The sequence below is a fragment of the Argiope bruennichi genome, chromosome 9, assembly GCF_947563725.1.
Source record: "Argiope bruennichi chromosome 9, qqArgBrue1.1, whole genome shotgun sequence".
Classification (NCBI taxonomy): domain Eukaryota; kingdom Metazoa; phylum Arthropoda; class Arachnida; order Araneae; family Araneidae; genus Argiope; species Argiope bruennichi.
In genome coordinates, this window is record NC_079159.1 from 58,781,498 (window position 1) to 58,803,866 (window position 22,369).

Genomic DNA, 22,369 nt, shown 5'->3' on the forward strand with positions numbered 1-22,369 from the left:
TAAAAGATTAACAACACACTGTAATTACTGCTGAGTATCGGTATAAATCTCCGTAGGTAGATAACCGTAATTCTTCAGATGTGCTATTTTTCCTTCTTAAAAACTAAAAAATTTGTTAACTGTATGGTTTGATATAAATAACAAGTTAGCTAGATACATTAAACATATTCGTGGTTTTCAAGCAGTAAATTATTTTTATTCTTGATTTACAAATACAAAAATTTCTAAACATTTAACGCACTGGCATTGAGATATAAAAAGCAAATTTCTAAACACATACCTCGTAAACTAGACCATTCATTTAAGTAAAAATGAAATGAAATCAATATTATTATAAGTTTACAGTTATAATAGAAATAATGTAATTTTTTTAAGCAAATAGGTTATAGTTACAATTTTGTATTTACTTTTAATCAAAGGTGAATCGTTAACTCGGGTGTAAGCAATACTGCAAAAAATATCTGTATAGAGATTTCAATTTTTAAAAAAAGCTATTTTACTTATAAGTAAGGTAAAAGTTTTTATTTCAACACCAGGCATAAAGTTTTTGGCAGTCCAAAAATATTAAATAAAAGTCTCTGACAACTTATGTGAATAACAATGTATAACATTTATCCGCAATCCTTTTCGATTACAAAAAAGAAAATGACTATCTTATATTGCCAAAGCATGCAAATTACGGAAAAGTAACTAAAAGCTTAAAGCAACTTAAAAAATACTTTTCGGGAACACTGCAGCTCTCATAGACGATTATCTATTGCTTCTAATATAATTAATGTGAGGTAAGGAATCAAAACTCTTTACAGTGCAGTAATGAGTTTTAAATTACAGTTAGCGACGATTCGAAGTGACGGTAGGGAAAAAACGAAGAATAGTACTATTCTGCTCAATAAGATAGTCATAAAAAATTTAATTCATTCAAAAATAACAAATGTTTTCGAATGAGATCTAGTAGTAAGCATCAATAATAATTATTCCATTTAATCAAACTCTTCCATTTAAAATAAAATTTGTTTTATTTTTATCTAAAACTACTAGATGTATATTTAATCCAATTATTATGCGATTGGATGTAATTTTTCAAACACAGCCAAATGAAATTCTCACCGGAAATTAAGTATAGTATATTATAAGGGGTGTTCAAACGAAAATGTAAAAACATCGTAACAACGTTCCCTTAACATAATTGCCTATGCCGCTATGGGAGAACGTAGCGCTACATCTAGGGATGCGATTGGAGTCTCCAGCGCAGATCGGAGTATGCTCGGGCGCCCAAGGACCGTTACTTGTTGAATTCCTCGAGCACAGAAGAACCATTAACTCCGATGTATACTGTGCAACACTCCGAAGATTGCGCAGGTCCATCAAGAACAAAAGACCGGGGCTACTCACGGAAAGTGGGGTTTTGCTCCCTGATAACGCGCGTCCACCACACATCTCAAGGGTCACACACGAGGAACTGGACAAGTTTAAGTGGGAGTAGTTGTACCATCCGACCTACAGCTCGGACACGCCACCCTGCGATTTTCATGCGTTTGGTCCCCTGAAAAAACATCTGAAAGGGAAGCGTTTTATCTCGGACGCGAACTCAACGACGCTGTGAAGGACTGGGCCTCGTCACGGCCACAGGAATTCTGGGAACAAAGAATCCTTCGGCTCTTTAATCAATGAGATCGTTGTGGTCAGGCCTATGGTGTATACTTTGAATAAAGCTTTATTTATACCCACAGTATCGTTTCGTACCTTTTCATTTGAACACCCCTTGTATTTCATTGCAGTCCATGATTCATAATAACCATTAAGCAAAAGTTTCATGATGTCTATGCACTTATCAATTTTTGTGATGTAAAAAATACATTAACAATACATGAATATCTTATTCTGCAGAACTGGAATAAATTCTATAAGCTAAAATCGAATAGTTAACAGCAGCAGTAATTACTACTAGACTATTCTTATACAATTTTTGTACATTTTCTTTGTTTATTGAAGAAATTTATCTAAATGTTCAGAGGTTTAACTGTAATATCACATTTAAAAATACAAAATTATTTTTATTGATGAAAGCATCTTTACTAAAATATTCTTTTTCTAAAAAGCTATCTAGAATCAAAATAAAAATTCAACATCTTCTAAGGGATCTTTTGATGGTATTTGAATGACATTGTGTGAAATGCTGTAAAACTTTTTGCTTCTAATTTGAAAAATTCGTAAAAAAAAGCATTCAAAATATCTTATTAAATAAACTTATTGTGATCATAAAATCATGCATTTATATATGCCAAATAATCTACAGGAAAAAATGGTTTCTAATTCCGTAAAGGAAAACTACGGCAGTTTGTGATAAGCTTCAGGTACTAACCAGTCATTAACGTTGAAATAGATAACTGTTTATTCATCAAACGACGAATTTTCTCTAAACACTTATATTATTTTGGAAAAAAAATTGTTGCTTTGTTTTAATTTCTCAGTCCTGTTCTTTTTCAATTTTTTTTAAGTCTTTGTTTTCCTTTTACTGAGAATTGGCATTTAAAGTTTATTGAATACTAATAAATATATACAAAATATTTGGAATTCTATTAAATAGCTAAACAGAAATCATCTTTAGAATAAGAGTATGATACTAAGTTACACATTTACAATACTTGTAAGGAATAATTAAAAATTAGTCTTGTACATTCGTGTTTAGTTTTATCTAAATATATGATCAAGAAATTGTTTCACTTTGAATGATAACAGCCATTAAAGAAAAACCTTCTTAGGAAATATTGTCGCAGCGTAAAGAATTTGACTTTTCATTTCTTTCTCAGTTCTTCATAAATACAAGTTTGAAAAAAGTAAAAAAATATTAATTTTCTTCTTTTGTTCTTTCAACAATTCTTGGAAAAGCCTTCGAACATCTTTTCCATAGAATGGCGATGCTAAGAATACCTCGTGAAATTCTATAGCATATGCTTTCGAATTCATATGATTTTGATTTTTTTTTCAACGCATTACTCTTTTCTCTATCCTGTAAAAAAAAGAAAAGCAATAATTTATCAAGATGCCAATCTTTCCAAATGATTCTTTTCAAAATTGAAATAGGCTATAATATACTCAAAAATAGAAGTCAGATATTATTTTAAATAACAAGTAATTAAGGAAGATTCACGGGGGGAGGGCAAAAAAACCCACTTTTTCTGTTTAGAGAAACTTAACCTAAAACCATTTAAAGGAGTGAGACTAAATTTTATATAAAGCCTATGGAATATATGGAAAAATGAATTACGAGGCAAAAGTACAAGAACTTGTAGACACATTATCTTATAAAAAGGTTAGCACAATGAAAATTTTGTTAATCCAAAAGTTATAAAAAAAATAGTTTTATATAGCCTGTCATGCATTTCTGAATGTTTTACTTATCATCTGAACAGTAATGATATTTTGCTTGATAAGTGTTCTGCGTGTTCTTTGTAATTATTAATACGTTTTTGCTTCTACAGCACTAAAATCTCTTCTATTATTATTATTGTTCTATTATAATTTTTTGCGGTAATCATCTCTTTATGTTTTCTATAATCTCTATATGAAATTTTTTCGTTTCGGTCATTAGTAAAGTTGCAATTGCTTCCAAAAGGAAAAAATGCATTTTATAACCATCTTGCATGTCCCTACTAACAATCGAAAGGATTAGGTATGCATGTGTAGGTTGCCCTCTACAGGTCGTACCGTTCGACCTGGGGATTTCCAATTTCACTCTCTATATATAATTACAGGGTTAAAACGTGTACCTTGAAATTATTTAAAACTTTTTTTTATTGGAGCTTTAGATAATTAAAAAATAAATAAAAATTTTAAATTTTTTTTGTAAAATTTTTCGAAATATAACAGCAGAAAAATGACTTTTTTATCATCTGATAATTATCTTTTCAATAAATTGATTTTTCTGTATAATGTTTTATTTTTGATTCATTTATAAAAAATACTTTAAAAATAACAGCAACGTAAGCTTTTTCATTGCTGTTACTGTTTTTCTTGGATTTTCCGGTTGTTCTTGATCAAAATATGCAGATTCAACTAATATTACCATGATGAGTAGGTTTCCAGATATTTCCTGCTCTTAATAAAAGTTTTGAAATTTTGTCGGAAATTGTACTTACAATTAATTTAAACTTTCGAACAAAAAAAAGTTAAAATTTTAAAAGAATTTCCCTTTTTAAATATTGCTTCTCTTTCCTTTAATATTATTGAATATGTAAAGATACAGACGGAAAATTAGGGACAGCCTATAAAATGTCTCCTTAATATATCTAGTTATATATGAAAATTTGAAGTTTAAAACTAATTTACTGCGGAATTCAATTAGACAAAATTTCACAGAATACGTAATAGTAATCTTTAACAATCAAAAGAACTAATTAATCGTAATTTAACAGAGATAATTATAAATTATTTACTGATTTGACTGATTTTATTTCTATATTATAGGTTTCTTTCTCACCAAAATATGTAATTTTCCGTCTAATCTACCATTATCTTTGATAATTCCAATTCTTTTACATTTATTTGCCCAATATTCTCTCTCTCTGATGAACGCTGTTAATCATGTGACTTTCATTATCTATAAGGTCTTGTGTATTCCTGTCTTCCATTCGAACACAACCTACTTTGAAAATATTTAGTTTTCGTCTACTGAAATGATGGTAGTAAAATGAATTTTTATTCTAAAAATGATTGACTGTCATCTAAGTATTCCGATGATCGTGTAATTGAAATATAGATTTGAATTTTTACTCGTTTCTCTCTTTACTATATTGTAAATATTTGTTGAAACATAAGTATAAGTTAAAATTTTATGCTTATCAATGTTTTCATTTCATTGTTTAAATAATTTTTATCAGAAAAAAAGAATTTTCTATATTTAAAACATTGAAATGGAAATTTATTTTGAATTTGACATGCTTTTAAAATAAAAGATCAAAAAATTGTAAGAAATTCCTCTCCAAATTCAAAAGGAAATTTCACAAGCATTACATTTTAAAGATATTTCAGGATTTTACAGTTTCCAGAAAAGCAAGATTTATAATAAGGATTTCTAAATATTCTTACGTTATAATGATGCCAGTCTTTACAAACTAAACTTCTCAAAATTTCTGTAATTAATTTGTATATTGACATTTTCATTGTTCGAGCAACTCATTATGAAACAAGTTTGAACTAAACTGAATAGCTGAAAGCTTGTAAAAAATTATGTTTGAACACAATTCAAATGATGCTTCCTATCGATAATGCAACATCATTAACGCTTTGATACTTCACAGATTGCAGTCACTTTTCAAAAATATCCATTATTAAGTGGTTTATTTTTGGATCAGTTCACTACAGTATTATACAATTTTTCTGTGAATAATTCACTGAAATTGAAATCTCTCCAATAACATATTCCAATAATATATATCCAATTCTAAAGTATTTGACATCATATAGTGGACAATCGGTAAAATTATTAAGATTTATTAACAGGCAGATGTTAATGAAGAATCATTGGACCGTGAAAATAAAAAAGACTTAAAACATGTTGATTTAGGATAACGACAAATACAAAGGAATATATATGGCATATTAGCCTAGAATTGCATCAGCATGTTACCAGTTATCAAGGGGTGAGCATCTTAAAGAAGGTGATGAGATGCATCTAACATGGTGGTTGATTCTCGCTACTCTGGCGGATATAGAAATAGTGTGGATGGACTACTCACTACCGATGAAGGAAAGTGACTCCGAAGGGAGGGCTTTACCGTGTTGGTGATGGCCATTAAGATTCGATTATATTTCCCTCCAATGCTTTCCCGGCTTTCCGGTATTTCAGGTCTTCTCGTGTACCTCAGAGCTGGTAGTAACTGTCCTTTCTGATCAATGCTTTAGCAGAATTCTCTCTTCCCACCGTAGGGAATATAAAGTGGTGGTGGGATATATTTTATGTATCATAAATGATAATTTAGATGAAAATATTTTTGTTTCATGTTATTCCTTCATCAATGATTTAATTTTATAAAAAAAAGCCAATATCTAAATTTTGGAAGTGTTTTCTCTATTTTTTTTTGGTGGGGTCGGTCCTATTTTTTTCCTCTTTATGAGCGAAGTTTCGTTTAATTCGATTTATAAACAATGTCTTCTAAAACTTAAAGTGAATATTTGGTAAATTTTTGCCTTTAATTTTATCGAGTTGCCTTTTATTTTATCGAATAAATGCTTCCTAGATGAATGGAGGAAGAATTTTAATTTTGATGTCTAAAATGCGCTGTTCCTCCAAACTCTAACGTCGTTTGACAAAATTAGACTACATATAAAATCAAGTTACAGAATATTATTTATTGATTGAAAGTGTTTCAAAGCGGCTTAGTGGAACAATTTGGCTCTTGTTAAACGAGACTGTAATATTATGCACTCAAAAGGATATGAAATAGTATTACAGGATTATCTACGGAATCCTATTTCCACAACCTTTTAATTCGAAACATCTAAGCTGCCTGAGAAATCAAAGCACATCCTATTCCATATTTAACGGTGGAGGGAAAATTTAACAGTGGCCTTTAATGACTAAATTGATTATTGGTATAGAATTCCAAACAGAAAGTTTTCCTGATTCAATTTCGTATAATAAAATAGGGGGGATTACAAATTACAGATGAAACGATTCAAATTGAAAAGAGATCCAGGAGGAGAAGATAGATGATATCATTGATGTGATTCTATTTATCAAATCTTATAAGGAAAAAGGGTTTTATATTTGTCACTGTCTGTCACTTATGAAATTCATAGAATTTAGAACTTACCAAATATAAAGGATTGAACGAAATATAACTTCCCAACTTAAAGGTATTATATAAGGTCACAATAACATGTTACTTGAACACTTCATATCATATGATAGAGTTTTATTCGAAAATTTATAGGTAGATTATAAGGTTACAATGACATGAGATTTAAACACTTCATATGCTCGAGATTTATTCAGAAATTTATTCGAAATGTGAACATTTACAAACTGATTCTAATGAGATGTGATTTTGTCAAAATATATTAGAAATTTGTGTAGGCCTATCATAGTTTTATACCTCATTTTAAATTTAAGAATAGTGATTATTTTCTTTCTCAATATTGTAAATTTGCATTAATTGTATGAATATACCAAAGGTCATCTATAACAAAAAGGTTTATATATTGTCCTTGGCAACTCTAATCTTTTTATAATTTGCATAGCTTTAATAATAATTACTGAATCTTTCACAGAATATAAGAAAGTCCACGATTTTACATAAAACAATAATAACACAAAACACATGTGTCATTTAGAGACGTTGCAGCAACTCTAAGGGAATAACGTCACGAAAGATAGGACAATCAATCTGTTTTCCTGATATCTATTAACGTTGATGTTAATAGTTTTAGATATCAAGAGCAAAATTTCTAACCTATTGTACTTCAAATATTAAAGAAATTTTAAAAAATAATAAGGTCAAATCTTAAGCTACACAACAACTTAAATCGCTATCTATGCCATCAAAACAAAGACATTTAGTGAATTGTGCCGAGGTTTCCTAAGATCCAAATGGGACGAATAAACATATTTCTTTTTCAGATCCATCAAATATTTCATGAACCAAGAAAATCAGTTATCAGTGGCTTAAGACTATAATGAAAATGCTTGCCTAACTTTTATTTTATCACTCGGTAATTGATGAAGACTGTAGATTCTGTATAGATAAAAAAGAATTCAACGCATTACTTACTAAACACTGGAATACGGTATTTGATCCATACAAGTAATAGCTGACTTTAGCATTAATGTGAGAGTGTGTTGCGTGTTTCTTCCATGATTGCTGTAACTGCAGCTTCCACGCATGTACAGGTCACATATTTTTGCTCTTTCCCCATTGAAATTTTCAGTTGTTTCTTTCTTTCAAATCTTACAAGTATCTGATGCTGTTTCATTGTAATCGATATGGATAATTTTAAATAAAAAAAAATATTGTTTCTATTGGGTATAGAGAGCTATATAAAAGTTCTGACCATATAGAACACTGAAACCGCTAGAACTCGAAAGTAAGCGAATATCCTGAACTCACCTGGCCATGGGCTTCGTGTGCAGGAGCTCATAACTGGCGGCATGGACGCTGCAGTTGGGATCACTGGGATAGTAGAAGTGAGAGCTGGGGGGTCTACCTGAGTAGGAGGGACTGTGTTCCAGTTGACGCAGTTGCATGTTGAGGGACTGGGAGTGGGAGTTACGGATACTCCCGTGCCTCCTATAAAGGCAGAACCCGATCAGGAAACTCAATAGAAGAACTCCTCCTGCTGCACCGCAACCGGCTAGCAATGGGATATTGCCTATAATCGATAATAGATATCAGTACAAATTCCCATAGGATTCAATACGCTTTCCGAAAAAAATCATCAATATGCTTGTGATTTTTTCCATATTGTATACCTAATTACACAAAATCATTGGCAGTCATATTTTATGGTTAGACAAATTAATATTTGTTCACATCGTAATGTGAGCACATACAATAATCGTGTTCACTTATGAATAACAATGTTTTCAGTAAAATTAATAAAGTTTTATAAAACCTATTTAATTCGCCCTTTAAAGTACCAGGCCTTGCGAATAGTTAATATTGTGGAGATAGTGATTCAAAACTGACATTTCTTATATATTTATTGGAAATAGTTTATACCCTGAATCATTTGAGATAAATTACTTGCTTAAGTTCCCTAATTATTTGTACGAAAAGTTTGTAATATAGCAAAAAATATTTTCATTGGTACATTATATAATAAATATATTGCACAGCTTTAACTCCTAAATCCAGCTATTGAGTTCGCTAAATTTATTTATTTATTAAATTAATTGATTAAAAATTATTTTCAAAGCGAATCATTGCACAATCTTTATTAGAACTCATACTTTTAAGCAACATGTCTATCAATATTCAGTACAAATAATTTTTTTAGCATTCAAAAATTCTTCAGTGCAGCAAAACTGTTTTGCCAATAGATTGGCTTCCTAATTCAGAGATTGCCTCACAGAAGTAAGGAACTGGATCTTCAGATTTTTGTTTTTTTGTTTTTATTTGAATTTTTCCAACACAAAAAAATATAGCATTATATTTATTAATCGTTGCTAAAATCAGATTGCTTATATTTTCCATTTTAGGCTAATATCCCTTGAACCTATCTATCGTCTCATATGTGTAGAATTTTGAAATATCTTTATTTTAATTGTCCCAATATTTCTTCCAAGACATATCTCTATGTATTTCTTTTTTTAAGCATTTTTAAGCAATATTTCTTTTTTTAAGCATTAAATAGACTTCTACATACATATCTTTCATTGTCACTCAATTTTCAATGGAAATTTTTACCAATATGTGAGTATTGCAGCAGTAAGCGTTCTTTAATCTATTAACTTTGAAATAAACTCCTTCATTATTTATTGTTAATTTTTTAGATACTATTAGAAAGATAGCAGATAACTGCTTAAAACTAAATTAGATAGTATAAAATATTAAATATAGTAAAGCGAACATAATTTTATTTTAAAACATGATACCCATAGTTGTTGTTTAGGCAAGCTGGAATAAGATTACAATAAACCCATATGTCTCATGTCTTTTACTCTGTGTTCGCCCTCTTCTTTTTAGTATTTAACTTTAATTTGCGATAGAGATATTTTCTAATCCACAATTTAAGTTAATATATAAGTTTCACTTCATTGTAAAGTTTTTTTTCATCTTTCACGAAAACAAGCATGTAACGTCTGAAGAAATACTCACATTTATCTTCATCCGTATAATCCTCATTCCCGCAATTCGGGTGTCCGTTGCAGACGAGCGATTTGTCAATGCAGTAGTTCTTCATTTCAGCACAAGAATTCTCGAGGGAGCTGAAGCAGTACCGGCTCTCTTTGCAAATAAACTCTTGACATTGACCTATTGATAAAGATTCAATGCATGTTCAAAAATGGGGGAAGTGCATCGTTAAAATAACTGGCAATTTAGAGTTTAGATTCATTTCATACACATAAAATTCATACACATTCAATACATATGAATATACACATTCACTTATTTGATAAAAAAACTATTTTCCATAAAAAAGTTAAATATCGTTCTAAAAAATGAAAATAAATGTTATAAAAATTTCATAAAAGTAAGCGATAGAGGAAAATAAATGAACAGATTCAGTGTAAATATTCTCAAATATTGCCACATAAATATTCAAAAACAAGTGTGATGTGCCTTAATATAAATTGTAACTGATATTAACTGTAATATATTTAACAGTTGTCCTATATAAATATTAATAACCTTATATGACTTTATTAGTAATAACAACACTCAAATACAAATCTAATTATGGCACGAAATTTGAAAAAATTGGCAATTTTTATCAATCTGGTTTCTATCTTTTTTACGTTATTAGCTTTTTAAAATTATGTAATGCATAATATCTAGGAATATTGAAAATCATATGGCCATTTTTCTTATTCTTATGCAATATTTTATTATTAATCATTTTTTATTAGATCGATATATGTTTTTTTTTCTTTTTTTTTTTTTTTTTTTTCCTTTTCACTTTTTTCGATGATCTATAGATTTGAATCTTTGAACATAGTTCAGAACAAGATGAAAATGCAGCATTATCTCGCTTTCTTGTCTTTTTATTTGTTTGCATATTCGGAACAAATTTTGCAATCATTCAAAAAAAAAAAATATCGTTATTGACAGTCGGCAGTCTGCCAAATCATTAGCTCATTGGGAAGTTAGTTTAAAATCAATAGAAATTTCACACACACAAGACTAAAAAGCAGAAAATAATAAGAAACATTTTTACTATACAGCGTTTTTAAAAGGGACAAGGAGCAAAAAAAGAATAAAATAATTTCTCCTCGTCTTTTACAGATTTGTAATTCCATATAGACTTCTAACCCTAAACAAATTTTCCTAAGAATTTGTGATTTTGAATTTTAAAAATTCACATTCACAAAAATCATCACAAGTGGGGAAAAACGATGATGATTTACAAAGTTATATATTTCATTTTATTTGTTAAAAATTGTTCAATGATACCTAAAAATTAAATTGCTTAACATAGTGTAAAGTTCGTAAGTTTTATCCAATTTACAAAAGATTTTGTAATGAAGATGTTTAATTATTGAACTTAACTACTAAACTTAATGACATTATAATCCGAGTATCACAAAAAACAATTCAATCTTCATCTATATTCTAATTAGTGTTATATTTTTATAGATTTAATCGTATGTTGCTATTTTTGGATTTTTTTTTAATTCATTGGTTTACATTTTATTGCAAATATATTTCACTTCAATTATTTAATCTTTTTAAGTTATTTGAAAAATATTAATATGATTGAATTAATTTATTCCGAAATATTTACTTTGTAAGGTTTTTTCAGTAGCTATGAGTAACTGTAAGATTAATTAATAGAAAAAAAATTATTTATACCTCTTATAAAATACTATTTTAAATCTTTTTTTTCACTGGGCATAAATTATGTACCATCAGCACTTCCCACTCCAAATATGTAGCTTTAAAGAAATATTAGACTGGTTTTCCCTGATTATCTATTTTTTATCATTCATTTAGCACATCATACACCAGATTTGAACTAATTCCACAGAATATAACTAATTGCACAAGCGATTAATTGGGACCGCAGACCTTCGAATGACCTAGCAAAGGGTCAATACTTTCCGTTTCTTCGTCAAAAACTCTGTCCAAGGATATTTTTTTTTTAGATTTTATCTAGATCATAATTATAAGATTTGTTTAGCTATAACCAAATGCTTTATATTATTGAAAAGAAGAAATAAAATTCAGTGCTATTTAACGTTGTAAATTTCCGAAATTGTATATAAATATTTTTTTTAAAGAAAGGTTATTAAACCGAAAAAAGTTTTTAAAAAATCAAATGTTCGATTTCGGGTCAAGCACTCCGAAAGAATATTTTTCTCTAAAGTACCATAAATGCAGTTCTTTCTTCATGATAAAACTGAACAAAAATGGAATACAGAAAGGAAGTAATATTAGCCTGAAGGTATTTCGAAGTTTTAACGATGATTTATTTTTCTTTGCTAGTTTAAACTGCAGTCGAAGAGAAGAAAAAGAGGACAAACAAAATGAAACACGTAGTGCTATAGCATGTGTTCTTGGAGTGGCAATGGCTTGTTACAGCCACTGTAGAAATTTCGCTCGGCAGTAAAACCAGCAGTCTGCGTTTTTATGGATTGTAAAAGGCGATGTTCTGAACCGCATGTGAGTAGTTTCTGAAAGAAAAAATGACGGGGAAAGAGAAAGATTGCTAAAGGCTTGCAAAACTATCCGCAAATTTTTATGTTCCTGACATCTTTTCAGTCGCCTGTCGTAAATGCCGCTGTTAAAGTTTTTATAGAAGACAAGTTGCAAATCATTTGAAGTCAATCAAAATTTAACGAGCAGGGTTTATTTTTGCATGATTTTGTGATGAAAATAATGCAGCAATTTTTTTTTCTATCGACAAAAATGCTCATGCCAAACTTTTAACCTGACAAATGAGGATAAACACACTCCTTATGCTTAATGTTTAGAGGATTTAATTGTTTTTATATTTACAAGAAATTCACAATAATTTAACATAACATCTGTTCCAAGAATTAGATTTGAGAGACTATGTGGATGTTGTTAATTCAATCACAGCGTAAAAAAAATATCTTTATTTAAAAGAAACATTAAGAATAAGTTTTTGCTAGTTAATGGAATACATATAAATCTCGGAAGAAGAAAAGAAAATACAGTTACAGTTACTCGTGCATCGCATGATTAATACGCATGCGCAGCTTAAACTGCTAGTTATCCAGATGAAAGCAGGATCATCAAACGTATTTAGAAAAATAATTAAAATACAAATCTGATAGTGTGTGATATTTCAACATAGATTTAAATCTAATTCAAAATATCATTAAAAACGAATAAGAAAAATTAATATCATAAATTACTTACTGCTCTTTTTAACCAGATGGTTCACCATGATTAAAGACTGCTAAAAATTTCAATAAAATATTTCATGTGTCTTGTTCTTAATTGATTACTCTGCCAAGTATTTTCTGATTTCAAATTTTTGCATTCAATTATTCCTTAATAATATAGAAGTCTTATCTTTTTCTATTCAACGAACTATTATTCTCTAATTGTCTTGTCAACTCAATTAAAATTTTAATTTGAAACTTTAAGTTTTAAGTAATTAAAGTCAACTAACACATTAGTACTTTTGGGAGGACTAAATATATTTATTAAAATTTTTTGCTTCATTTAAATATTTTTTATATTTTGCTTTATTTAAAATTGAAATTTTTGCATTCTATTATTTGCTAACGAATTCTAAAACTTTTCACGCTTTTGCGCATGCGTTCGGTGGAGTTTAATTTCTCAAAATAGAGTGAGAGGAAAGATAAGATGAAATGAAAAGTTTACATTTAACAATAAACTCGGATTATTCGCTGACTTATGAGGCATAAACATTTCAGATAATTCGCAATATTGTCGGAAAAAGATAACGATTAACAATAAAATATTTCAGAGCAATTTTTATTTACTGTAAGAGGCATAGGCATTAAATTATAAAGAATAAAAGAAATATTTCTGTTTTTAAAATTTTAATTTTAAAATTAATAATTTTAAAAATTAATACTGATTTTGTTATGTTAAAAGACTTCTTTTTTCTGTATGTTATTGAATTTTGTGACAATATTTTGAGATTAACAACGGTGGATACTAAAAATTTTACTATATTTAAAATCTTTTTTTTTTATTTAAGAAGTTGCAGTAAATATGGAAAGTCTCAAAAATATTGTAAATATTATTTTTAAAATATACGGTATTTTTAAATATGTAATTTATATTTAAAAATATTAATAATAATGATTGTTTTCTTAAAAATACTATTTTAAATATAATGCTTGAAATAATTAGCAAAATTTGAACCAGCATTTGAATTTGTCATATACGAAAACAATACGCAATTTTGAATTAAAATAAAACTATGCAGTCAGTAACGACACTCATATACAAGTGGAAAAAAAATTGAATGAAAAAGTATTTAATAGGGCGGAAATCAAAGTAAAAAAAAGACGAAGAATTCAGGAAATGTGCTTATTCTTTCCGCGTCTCACCCCTTAATGAAATAGAATCGTCGGAAAGTGGTAGTCTCCGAATACTTAATCGAACAGTAAGAATAGGTTTACGTAAAATTTCAGAGCATTATTCAATAAATCTTTTTCTAACTGAACAAAAGTTAGCATATTGCAATAAAAAAGCAAATTCTAAGTCATAAGAGCTGTAAAATATTTTTATATATTCATTTAAAATGCAGCAAAGAGCAGATGTATTTAAAAATAAGAATACTTTAAAATCTTTTCATAATTGCTTACTTGCAATGAAAAAAAAACTTAATTGTAAACACAATAAAAACATCGTCAATTTATTAAAAACAAAGTTTAGAACATATTTTTATTAAAATAATATTTAAACATTTTGTAACATCTAACATCCAATATTTCTTACATCATATGACATAGCTAGATTGCCTACACACCAAACATATTCAACATTAACTTATTATAATTATAATTTTTGTTCAAATTAATTTATATTTTACCCGAGTTTTTGCACATTCTTCATGAAAGTTTTTAGGATAAAAATGGAATATTTCTTCAAAAACATTTCTAACAGATTATAGAAAATTGTGCTTTGATATTAAAATGTGCTCTCAATGTTTTTATGAATTTGTTTCATTACTATATTCTGTTTGTTAAAATACCTATTTTTTAAAGGAATAATTTTATATCATGTAGATTCCTCTCAAAATATCAAATAATTACTTTTTATCATTTATATTTTTAAAGCATATTTTAAATTTGAATAAAAATCCTTCCCTTCTAAAAATTTTTAAAAAATGAATAATTCGATTAACATGTCCTTCATATCTTAAAAGAACATGCATTTTATTTTATGAGTTCAAAGATTGTTTCCCTTTGTATAAATACTAGCCGCAATTTGCATATTACCCAATACCTTCCGCTGCTGCATTGACTGTCAAAAATGTCTCAACAATTCAGCATAAAATGCTATGTTTAAAATTTAATTTATTATTTGGCAGGTTCTGGTTTCTTCGTCCTCTTTCACCATTAATGCGAAAGAAGTTAGAATTAATGATGCGTGTTGAATGTTCTGGAAACTTTTAAAGAAATTTTGTCAAAGCCAAAGATGATCGATAAATAGTTCCGAAATATTTTTACAATGGTTGAGACTTGAATATATTTCTGAATTTCTAAAGTAAAAAGGTGGGAAATATTTCCTTCATTGTTGGTTGTGTTTCCAGGTACTAAACGAAACAAAAATGGAGAATTATGTTTTGAAAGATTAGTCCTTTGATTTCTATCTGATATTGCTAAACCGAATTATTTATCGTTTGCATTTCTTTTATCATAGATAATTTAAATGATCTTTTTAGTCATGTCTGAAAAAAAATGAAGAAGGAGAATCCACACATTGGATTCGAGAATCTTTATTTTATTCTCGAATCCAATGTGTTATTATTATTCTCGAATCCACACATTGGATTCGAGAATCTTTATTTTATGAACCAGGTAATCATATTTGCTTGAAATTCGTAAGAATAAATATCATGATCAATATTTTAATTTATTTTAAACCTTTAACTATGCGCACGTACTATTTTCATAGATTTCTGTAATTAACGACTTCATAATGTTTACATTTAGTCATATCAATGATATATTTGCTATAAATTAATATTTAGAGCTTAAAACGAATAACCTTTCAGATGAAAATGTTATCAATTTCTTAAATATATCTTATTATGAGTGCATAACACTTAATTTTATTCAAAATAATTTCAATAAAATATTGAGAATCTCGTATAATATCATACAGACTCAAGTCAATGATGTCGTACATGTATTGTTATTTTCAGTTCCAGTTCAGAATTATATTAAATACAAGATGAAATAAAATCTTGACCAAAGATTCCTTTATACAGAAACATAATTATAAACGACATAAATTTTGGAAGGTAAATAATTTTTTTTAATCAATAAAGCTCCAATCTACACCTCTTACATTGACGCATAAAGAAAAAATTGTGACATGAAGATACGCTAAAATATTCATCTCTTTTGAAATGATATTCTTTCATAAATTATCCACTTTAGTTTAGCACTTCTGTATTTTAGTTTACATTTGCGAATAAAAAGATAAAGACTAACGTACCTTCTTTTTTAAAATCCACAGCTGTCCACACTATTTTAAAGCCGACGGCATTTTTGTCTAAGTCTTCTCCTTTCATAACCTGAGCTGCAGAAGTTTTAAACCTGTGTGGAAAATATAAGATGAAAATTTCAACCTTTATTTCAGAAATATTTGTACATCTAAAATTCATGATTCATTTATAAAGGAAAGAGAAAGATGGGTATCAAAGTCTTTGCCAAATTAATAAAAAAACAATTTGGTTTAATTGATTTTATACGAGAAAATTTTTATTTTTTTATTTCTGCTAGTCCCACACATGCTCTTTAGAGGACAAGTTCGGGGAGTGAACCGGACAATTTTATTATTTATTAAATCTAAAATGACTTTTTTTTAAATTTTCTTATCCTCAACAATAATAAAAAAATAGAGATTAATTACTGTATTTTATTGAAAATGTTTATACCGCTGACTAAATTTTAATAGAAAAAGTAGTTAAATTTCCCGCTCATAATCATCTAAATTTTGGAAGCTTGATTTAATATGTGGACTTTAACAACTCTATTCTTGTTCAACGCCATTTTAGAGGTTTGAAATATTGAAGGAGTTGAAAGATTGAAACTAAAGAAACAAATATCTAAAACGTTTTAGTATCATTACAAGCATAATGCAATGGTGAGTTCCTTTACAGTCTACAAATGAAGAAATTTTATAATAAAACGTGAGAATTTTGTGAATTTATCATAGAGCCACCTTATGTTAGTTATGCTTACTTGTATTACTAACCATACATTGGTGAAATTCCCCAGATCCACATTTTGTGCACTGGCAGAAGAAAGATTGCCCTTTGAAAGTGTTTTTTTTGTCATAAAATGACTAGTACATACAAATTCAAATAGTAGGATTAAAAAAAGCTTACATTCAACATTAGCCATTCTTTGGAGAAATTCCCCATTTCACAAGATTGCACTTTCAAAAGTGCATTTTTATTTGTAAAACTGGGAACTACTACAAACACATTTGGATCCTAAGATTCGAAAATGCTTACTTCCAGCATTAACGAAAAATTCCCCATATTCACATTTATGGTACTGGTAGAAGAAAGATTGCCCTTTTAAAAGTGTATATTTATTCGTAAGATGCCTTATACATACACATTCGAATAGTAAGAGTCAAAAAGCTTACTTTCAACATTAACCATTTATTGGAAAAAATTCCTCATATTCACATTTAGAGCATTGGTAGAAGAAAAATTGCATTTTCAAAAGTTTATTTTTGTACATAAAATGCCTAGTACATATACAGTCAAATAGTAGGAGAATAAAAAAAAAATATTTACCTGAGTAAAAGCCTATTTCTGGAGGACAGCTGTGTCTGCTCTTCGACGTTCTTGTAGTACCGGAGGTCTCCGCAGTATTTCTGCAGTACTTTCGGGTTGAAGGATATGCTGGAGTAGCCGTCGTACAACGTCAGCTCCGCTTCCGCACAGTTGGCTTGAAATCAAAGGGCGCTTCAAAAGAACAGTTCTCTCACACACTCCCTAACATTGGCCAAACAAACACTCGCCAAATATGTCTATCTATATGGGCATGCTATTCAGTCAAAAGTATCATCAGATTTTTAAAAAACATGATTGAGCTATTTTTTTAGATGAAATGTCGGTTTCATATCAATTTTATGTTGTTGGCATAATATGGAAATTTCTGAGAAATGTCAAAAGCGAGAAACTTTTCGTATGATATGACATTTAATACAAGAAATCGATATGCAAATATTCAATTTGACAAACCCAAAGCGAAGGACTCGCCACAATAATTTTTTATTGTCTCTAGATAATGATTTCATTGATTTTTTTTTATTGCGTTTTTATTTTTGAAGACCTTTTATTTCCATTTATGGAGATGGTTTATACATTTTGAGATTGTATGTAAAATTGTCTTCCATAGATCAATAAATTTTAAGTATTTAACTTTTTGTAGAATTTTAGCTAGATTTTTGAATTGAAAAAACTTTCAATAAAACAGAGATAAGTTTTGAATTGTTTTAGCAACTTTAAAATGACCTTTTTCAGTAGTTTCTTCATATTTTGCAAAGCAAAATAATAATAATAATAATAATAAATAAATAAAAGAAGAAGTTTTTTTTAATGTTTATTTTTGGAATATTAAATTTTTTGGATATTTTTGTGCTTGGAATTCTTTAAATCAAATCCTAATGTTATATGTAAATTAAAATTCAACAATCGAAACATGTGTTCGAGTTCTGTGTGTTCCTCAACTAACACAAAAAGTTAATTCCCTCTGGAATAAATGAAAAAGGAATATAATTTAAACAATATTATGGTTTGCGGTAAACAATAAAAAAATCTGATGATACTCCTGAGTTTAGTTGCTAGTTCACGAAATGTACTTAAATGCAACTGACTACATTGAAGGCCATGATTGTAAAAATATAAAAAAACAAAAAATTAAGGAATTTATATAAGCATTTAATTAGATTTACATTTTCAGATTTTTTTTTTTCTTTTTCACTAAATGGAACATATTTTTCAGAATCTGAATCAATGAAATTCGCTTTTAACTTTTTCCCATTTTAATGTTTTAAGGTATGAGTAGTAATTGCTGCTCCTTACTTTGATATATATATATATAGCAATTTGTGCGTTTGCAACTTTAATAAGGATCTAACGATTAAAAGTTTAATTTAAAATTGCAATACATATTTTATTATTTAGAAAAAGATATGTGTTATTACTATAATTTAAAACTATTTTCACAATATGGAACCATATAAAATTTTAAAAGTAATTGTACAAGTATTAATGTTGTCTGTCATTAAAATTATTTTTTTATTAAAAACACTTTTTTGTTATTGAAGAAGTATGAAACAGCAGAATTTTTTATAAAAGCTATGATTTGCTACTTTTTAACCTTGATATTTATTATTTCTCATATTCACTACCAGATCAACTGTGAATTGAAATCAAATTTAATTAAATTAATATTGTATCGAGAATTAAATTCCGAATATATAAAATACCGATTTATCCTTGAGAATACACAAGAAACAAAATTTCTAATTTTTATCACGTCAGGAGTAACTGAAAAGTTGATTATAAAATCCATACTTATAAACATAAAACAAATTAAATAACGATGTTAAAAATAAGTTATTACTAAATTTTAAGCATGATATACCTCCCTCATAAGATGTCTGCAAATTACTTCCTATATAAGACTTTTCAATTTGCTCAAATTACTTTTCACATAAAACGCAGGTTGTGTTCAAATTGCAACTGGCCTGAATGTACAACAGATCTTCATTTTAATTTCTATATTTTGCTTATGGATTATAATTAGAATTTTGGCCCTTATTCGATGATTAAGGATATTGAATTTTAATTAATTATTTTTATTCTATGAAGTGATAATTTATAAATAAAATAAAAAATAAATTATAATAAATTCTGTTGGTTTATTGTGATGGTAAGCTAATTTCTGTTAAGTAAGATGATCATTTTTATGGCAAGCAATTTACACTTTCAGTTATTTGATTTCTGATTTTTATTTGTTTCAAAAATACATAAATATACTTTTATTATCGACATAAATAAGTAAAATGAGATACCTTGTCTTTTCTTTTAACTAAAGGATTATATTTAAATGACGTAAATTAACGTAAATATATCAAAATGTGCTGAATGAAGTATTTAGGGTCAGACAATATTTCATTCGTCTGAAAATATATTTTATCTCAGAGTATCTTTAAGTGAAAATTATCATATTTAAAACAGAATATTTTTAATGAATATACAGAACAGATACAGAATATTTTTTAATGAAAAAAAATATTCTGTAATTTTAGAGACGCAAAATTCTTTATTTGCATTTCTGTCGATTAAACAGTTTTCCAATAACAAAAATATTTTTACTCTAATATCCACAACCCAAACTGTTTTTAGCAGATAAAAAATGCACTTGTTTCTTTATGTAAAATCCATATCATAGCTTGAAGCTATTCATAAAATAATCTGAAAGTAGCATTTACATCTTCCCATTTAACATGTTTCTGCTCCAAAAAAAAAAAAAATGCTATTTTTAAACATTCCATTGCATTTACTTTTTATTCAAGTCAAGTTTCTTGCTTTTATCTTATTGTCGCTGGAATCCATTTGTCGTGATTTCTATTTTAAGCTAAAGTCAAGCAAAAAACTCCTTTTTTTATCCTTGATAATTAAGTAGAAAAAATAATAATTCGTTTAGTTATATTTTGGTTTGGGTGCTAATTGCCTTTTTAATACGTCTCTTGCTTTTCAAAAAAAAAATTATGTATGAAATTACAAATTCATATTCGGCTGTATTCTGTTTTTCTGTTAATGTAACATCAAATGCATAAAATATATGATTCAGGTTTTTATATTTTATTTAAAACTTTTTATCAGATTTTCATTCTTATTCAGTATGAAAATAATTTTATTCGATATTAAAATATCATTATCAAAACTGAAAAATACAGCATAATTATTAAAACATTTCATTAAAAAATGAAAGTCAAATTTAAAAGAAAATTTTAATGATGTTTATTTTTAGTATTTTTAATCTTTTCTTTTATGAAGATGTTTTTAATTTTTATATTATATATTTTATTTATTTTAAATTTTTATTTAAACTTTTTATACTCCCTCTTATAATATTTGTTTTTATTATTTGTTTAATTGTATGTTTTTATAATTTGTTTTAGTTAATAATGAATTCGTTTTTCCGGTACTTTTTAACTTTTTTTTTGAGTGGGGAGGATTTATTTCCTTTAATAAGTTTTATATTATGTATTTATTTATACAGATTATGGTAACTTCCTTAATATTTATCATTTATACTTTATTTAACGGCATGTCTATATAATTTCATTTTTTTCTTTAATGCTGCTTATGCTCTAAAAATAAAAATATTTTTCTCTTTTATCATTTAATTATGAATAATGCTTAAAAACTATGCATTATGGAAACGACAAATTTACATTAACTATCGTTGCGTCAGACGATATACAAAAAGATAAATCAAATTATTTTACTCTTTCAATCAATGCTAATTGGAAACTTTAATGTTTTTTAGGTACCGAAATTTTAAATATTTGTTTTTCGTATAATACCTTTTATAATTTATACAGTTTTAACATTACTGTTTAGGAATTTAAGATATATTGAATTTACAAGCTATGTTAAAATTTGCAATTCCATTAAATGACAAAATTCTGTGTAATATTATCACATAGGATATTATGTTCTTGGGTTTAATATATTAGATGACAGATTTTTTTAAGTTGATTGACTCTTTCTATCAATATTTTGTTTCCAAACAGATTTAATAATACATTTTGACTTAGAATTACGAATATCAATAATAAGTTGATTTTAAGTACATCAATCAATATTACTGAAGGCCTAATTATTGATTTCCTTTTCTTTAATATTATATTACTCTTTTTTAGAAAATTCGATAAGAGCGCTTAGAGGATGAAGATAATACAATACGAAAAGAAATAGATGAGGGAAATGAGATGCAAAAGACGAAAACCTAAACAAGAGAGGAAAAATTAGTGGAAGAATGTAGAGTCATGCTAATATACCCTCCTCAAGATCTATTGGTTCTTCGATATTCTTCAAGTTTTCTGATATATTCTGGTAAGTCACCTTAAATGTTATTTTAATTCGTCTTTATAATAGGTTTGCATTCTTTGTGTGTGTTTTTTAGTGCTTATCCTCTGTAGCACTTGAAAATCAATGTAGGAGACTCGACTTGACATAGAAATTTTAAGTTCTTGATGTTTCTACTAATTCGTGTTTTATTTTCTGGTATGTTTTGGATTTTCGACAGCCTTCACCAGTGTCATAGATATGTGTTCTCATATCTCTCATACCTGTGGAGGGGGTTAGTTAATTTTTTTTTGTTAATATTTTTGCAAAGTTCCTCTATTTTGTTGGTGGTGCCACTGTTTTGCTTCATATAATATGGTTGTAACTAGTTATCTTAAATATTTCTAACTAAGATCATCAGAAAACT

General features: G+C 27.7%; 1 protein-coding gene across 1 annotated transcript in view; it reads right to left on the reverse strand.

Moving 5' to 3' along the window:
• Positions 1-2,626: 2,626 nt before the first annotated feature.
• LOC129985354 (CUB domain-containing protein 2-like) overlaps positions 2,627-22,369 on the reverse strand; it is a 182,597-nt gene continuing 162,854 nt past the window's right edge. The window contains exons 6-10 of the mRNA XM_056095356.1: positions 17,650-17,803; positions 16,335-16,435; positions 9,819-9,974; positions 8,109-8,370; positions 2,627-3,010 (exon numbers count right to left, since the gene is read on the reverse strand). Of these exons, the coding sequence (XP_055951331.1) occupies positions 2,986-3,010; positions 8,109-8,370; positions 9,819-9,974; positions 16,335-16,435; positions 17,650-17,803 (698 nt within the window). The 3' untranslated portion in view covers positions 2,627-2,985. The remainder of the gene's footprint in view (positions 3,011-8,108; positions 8,371-9,818; positions 9,975-16,334; positions 16,436-17,649; positions 17,804-22,369) is intronic.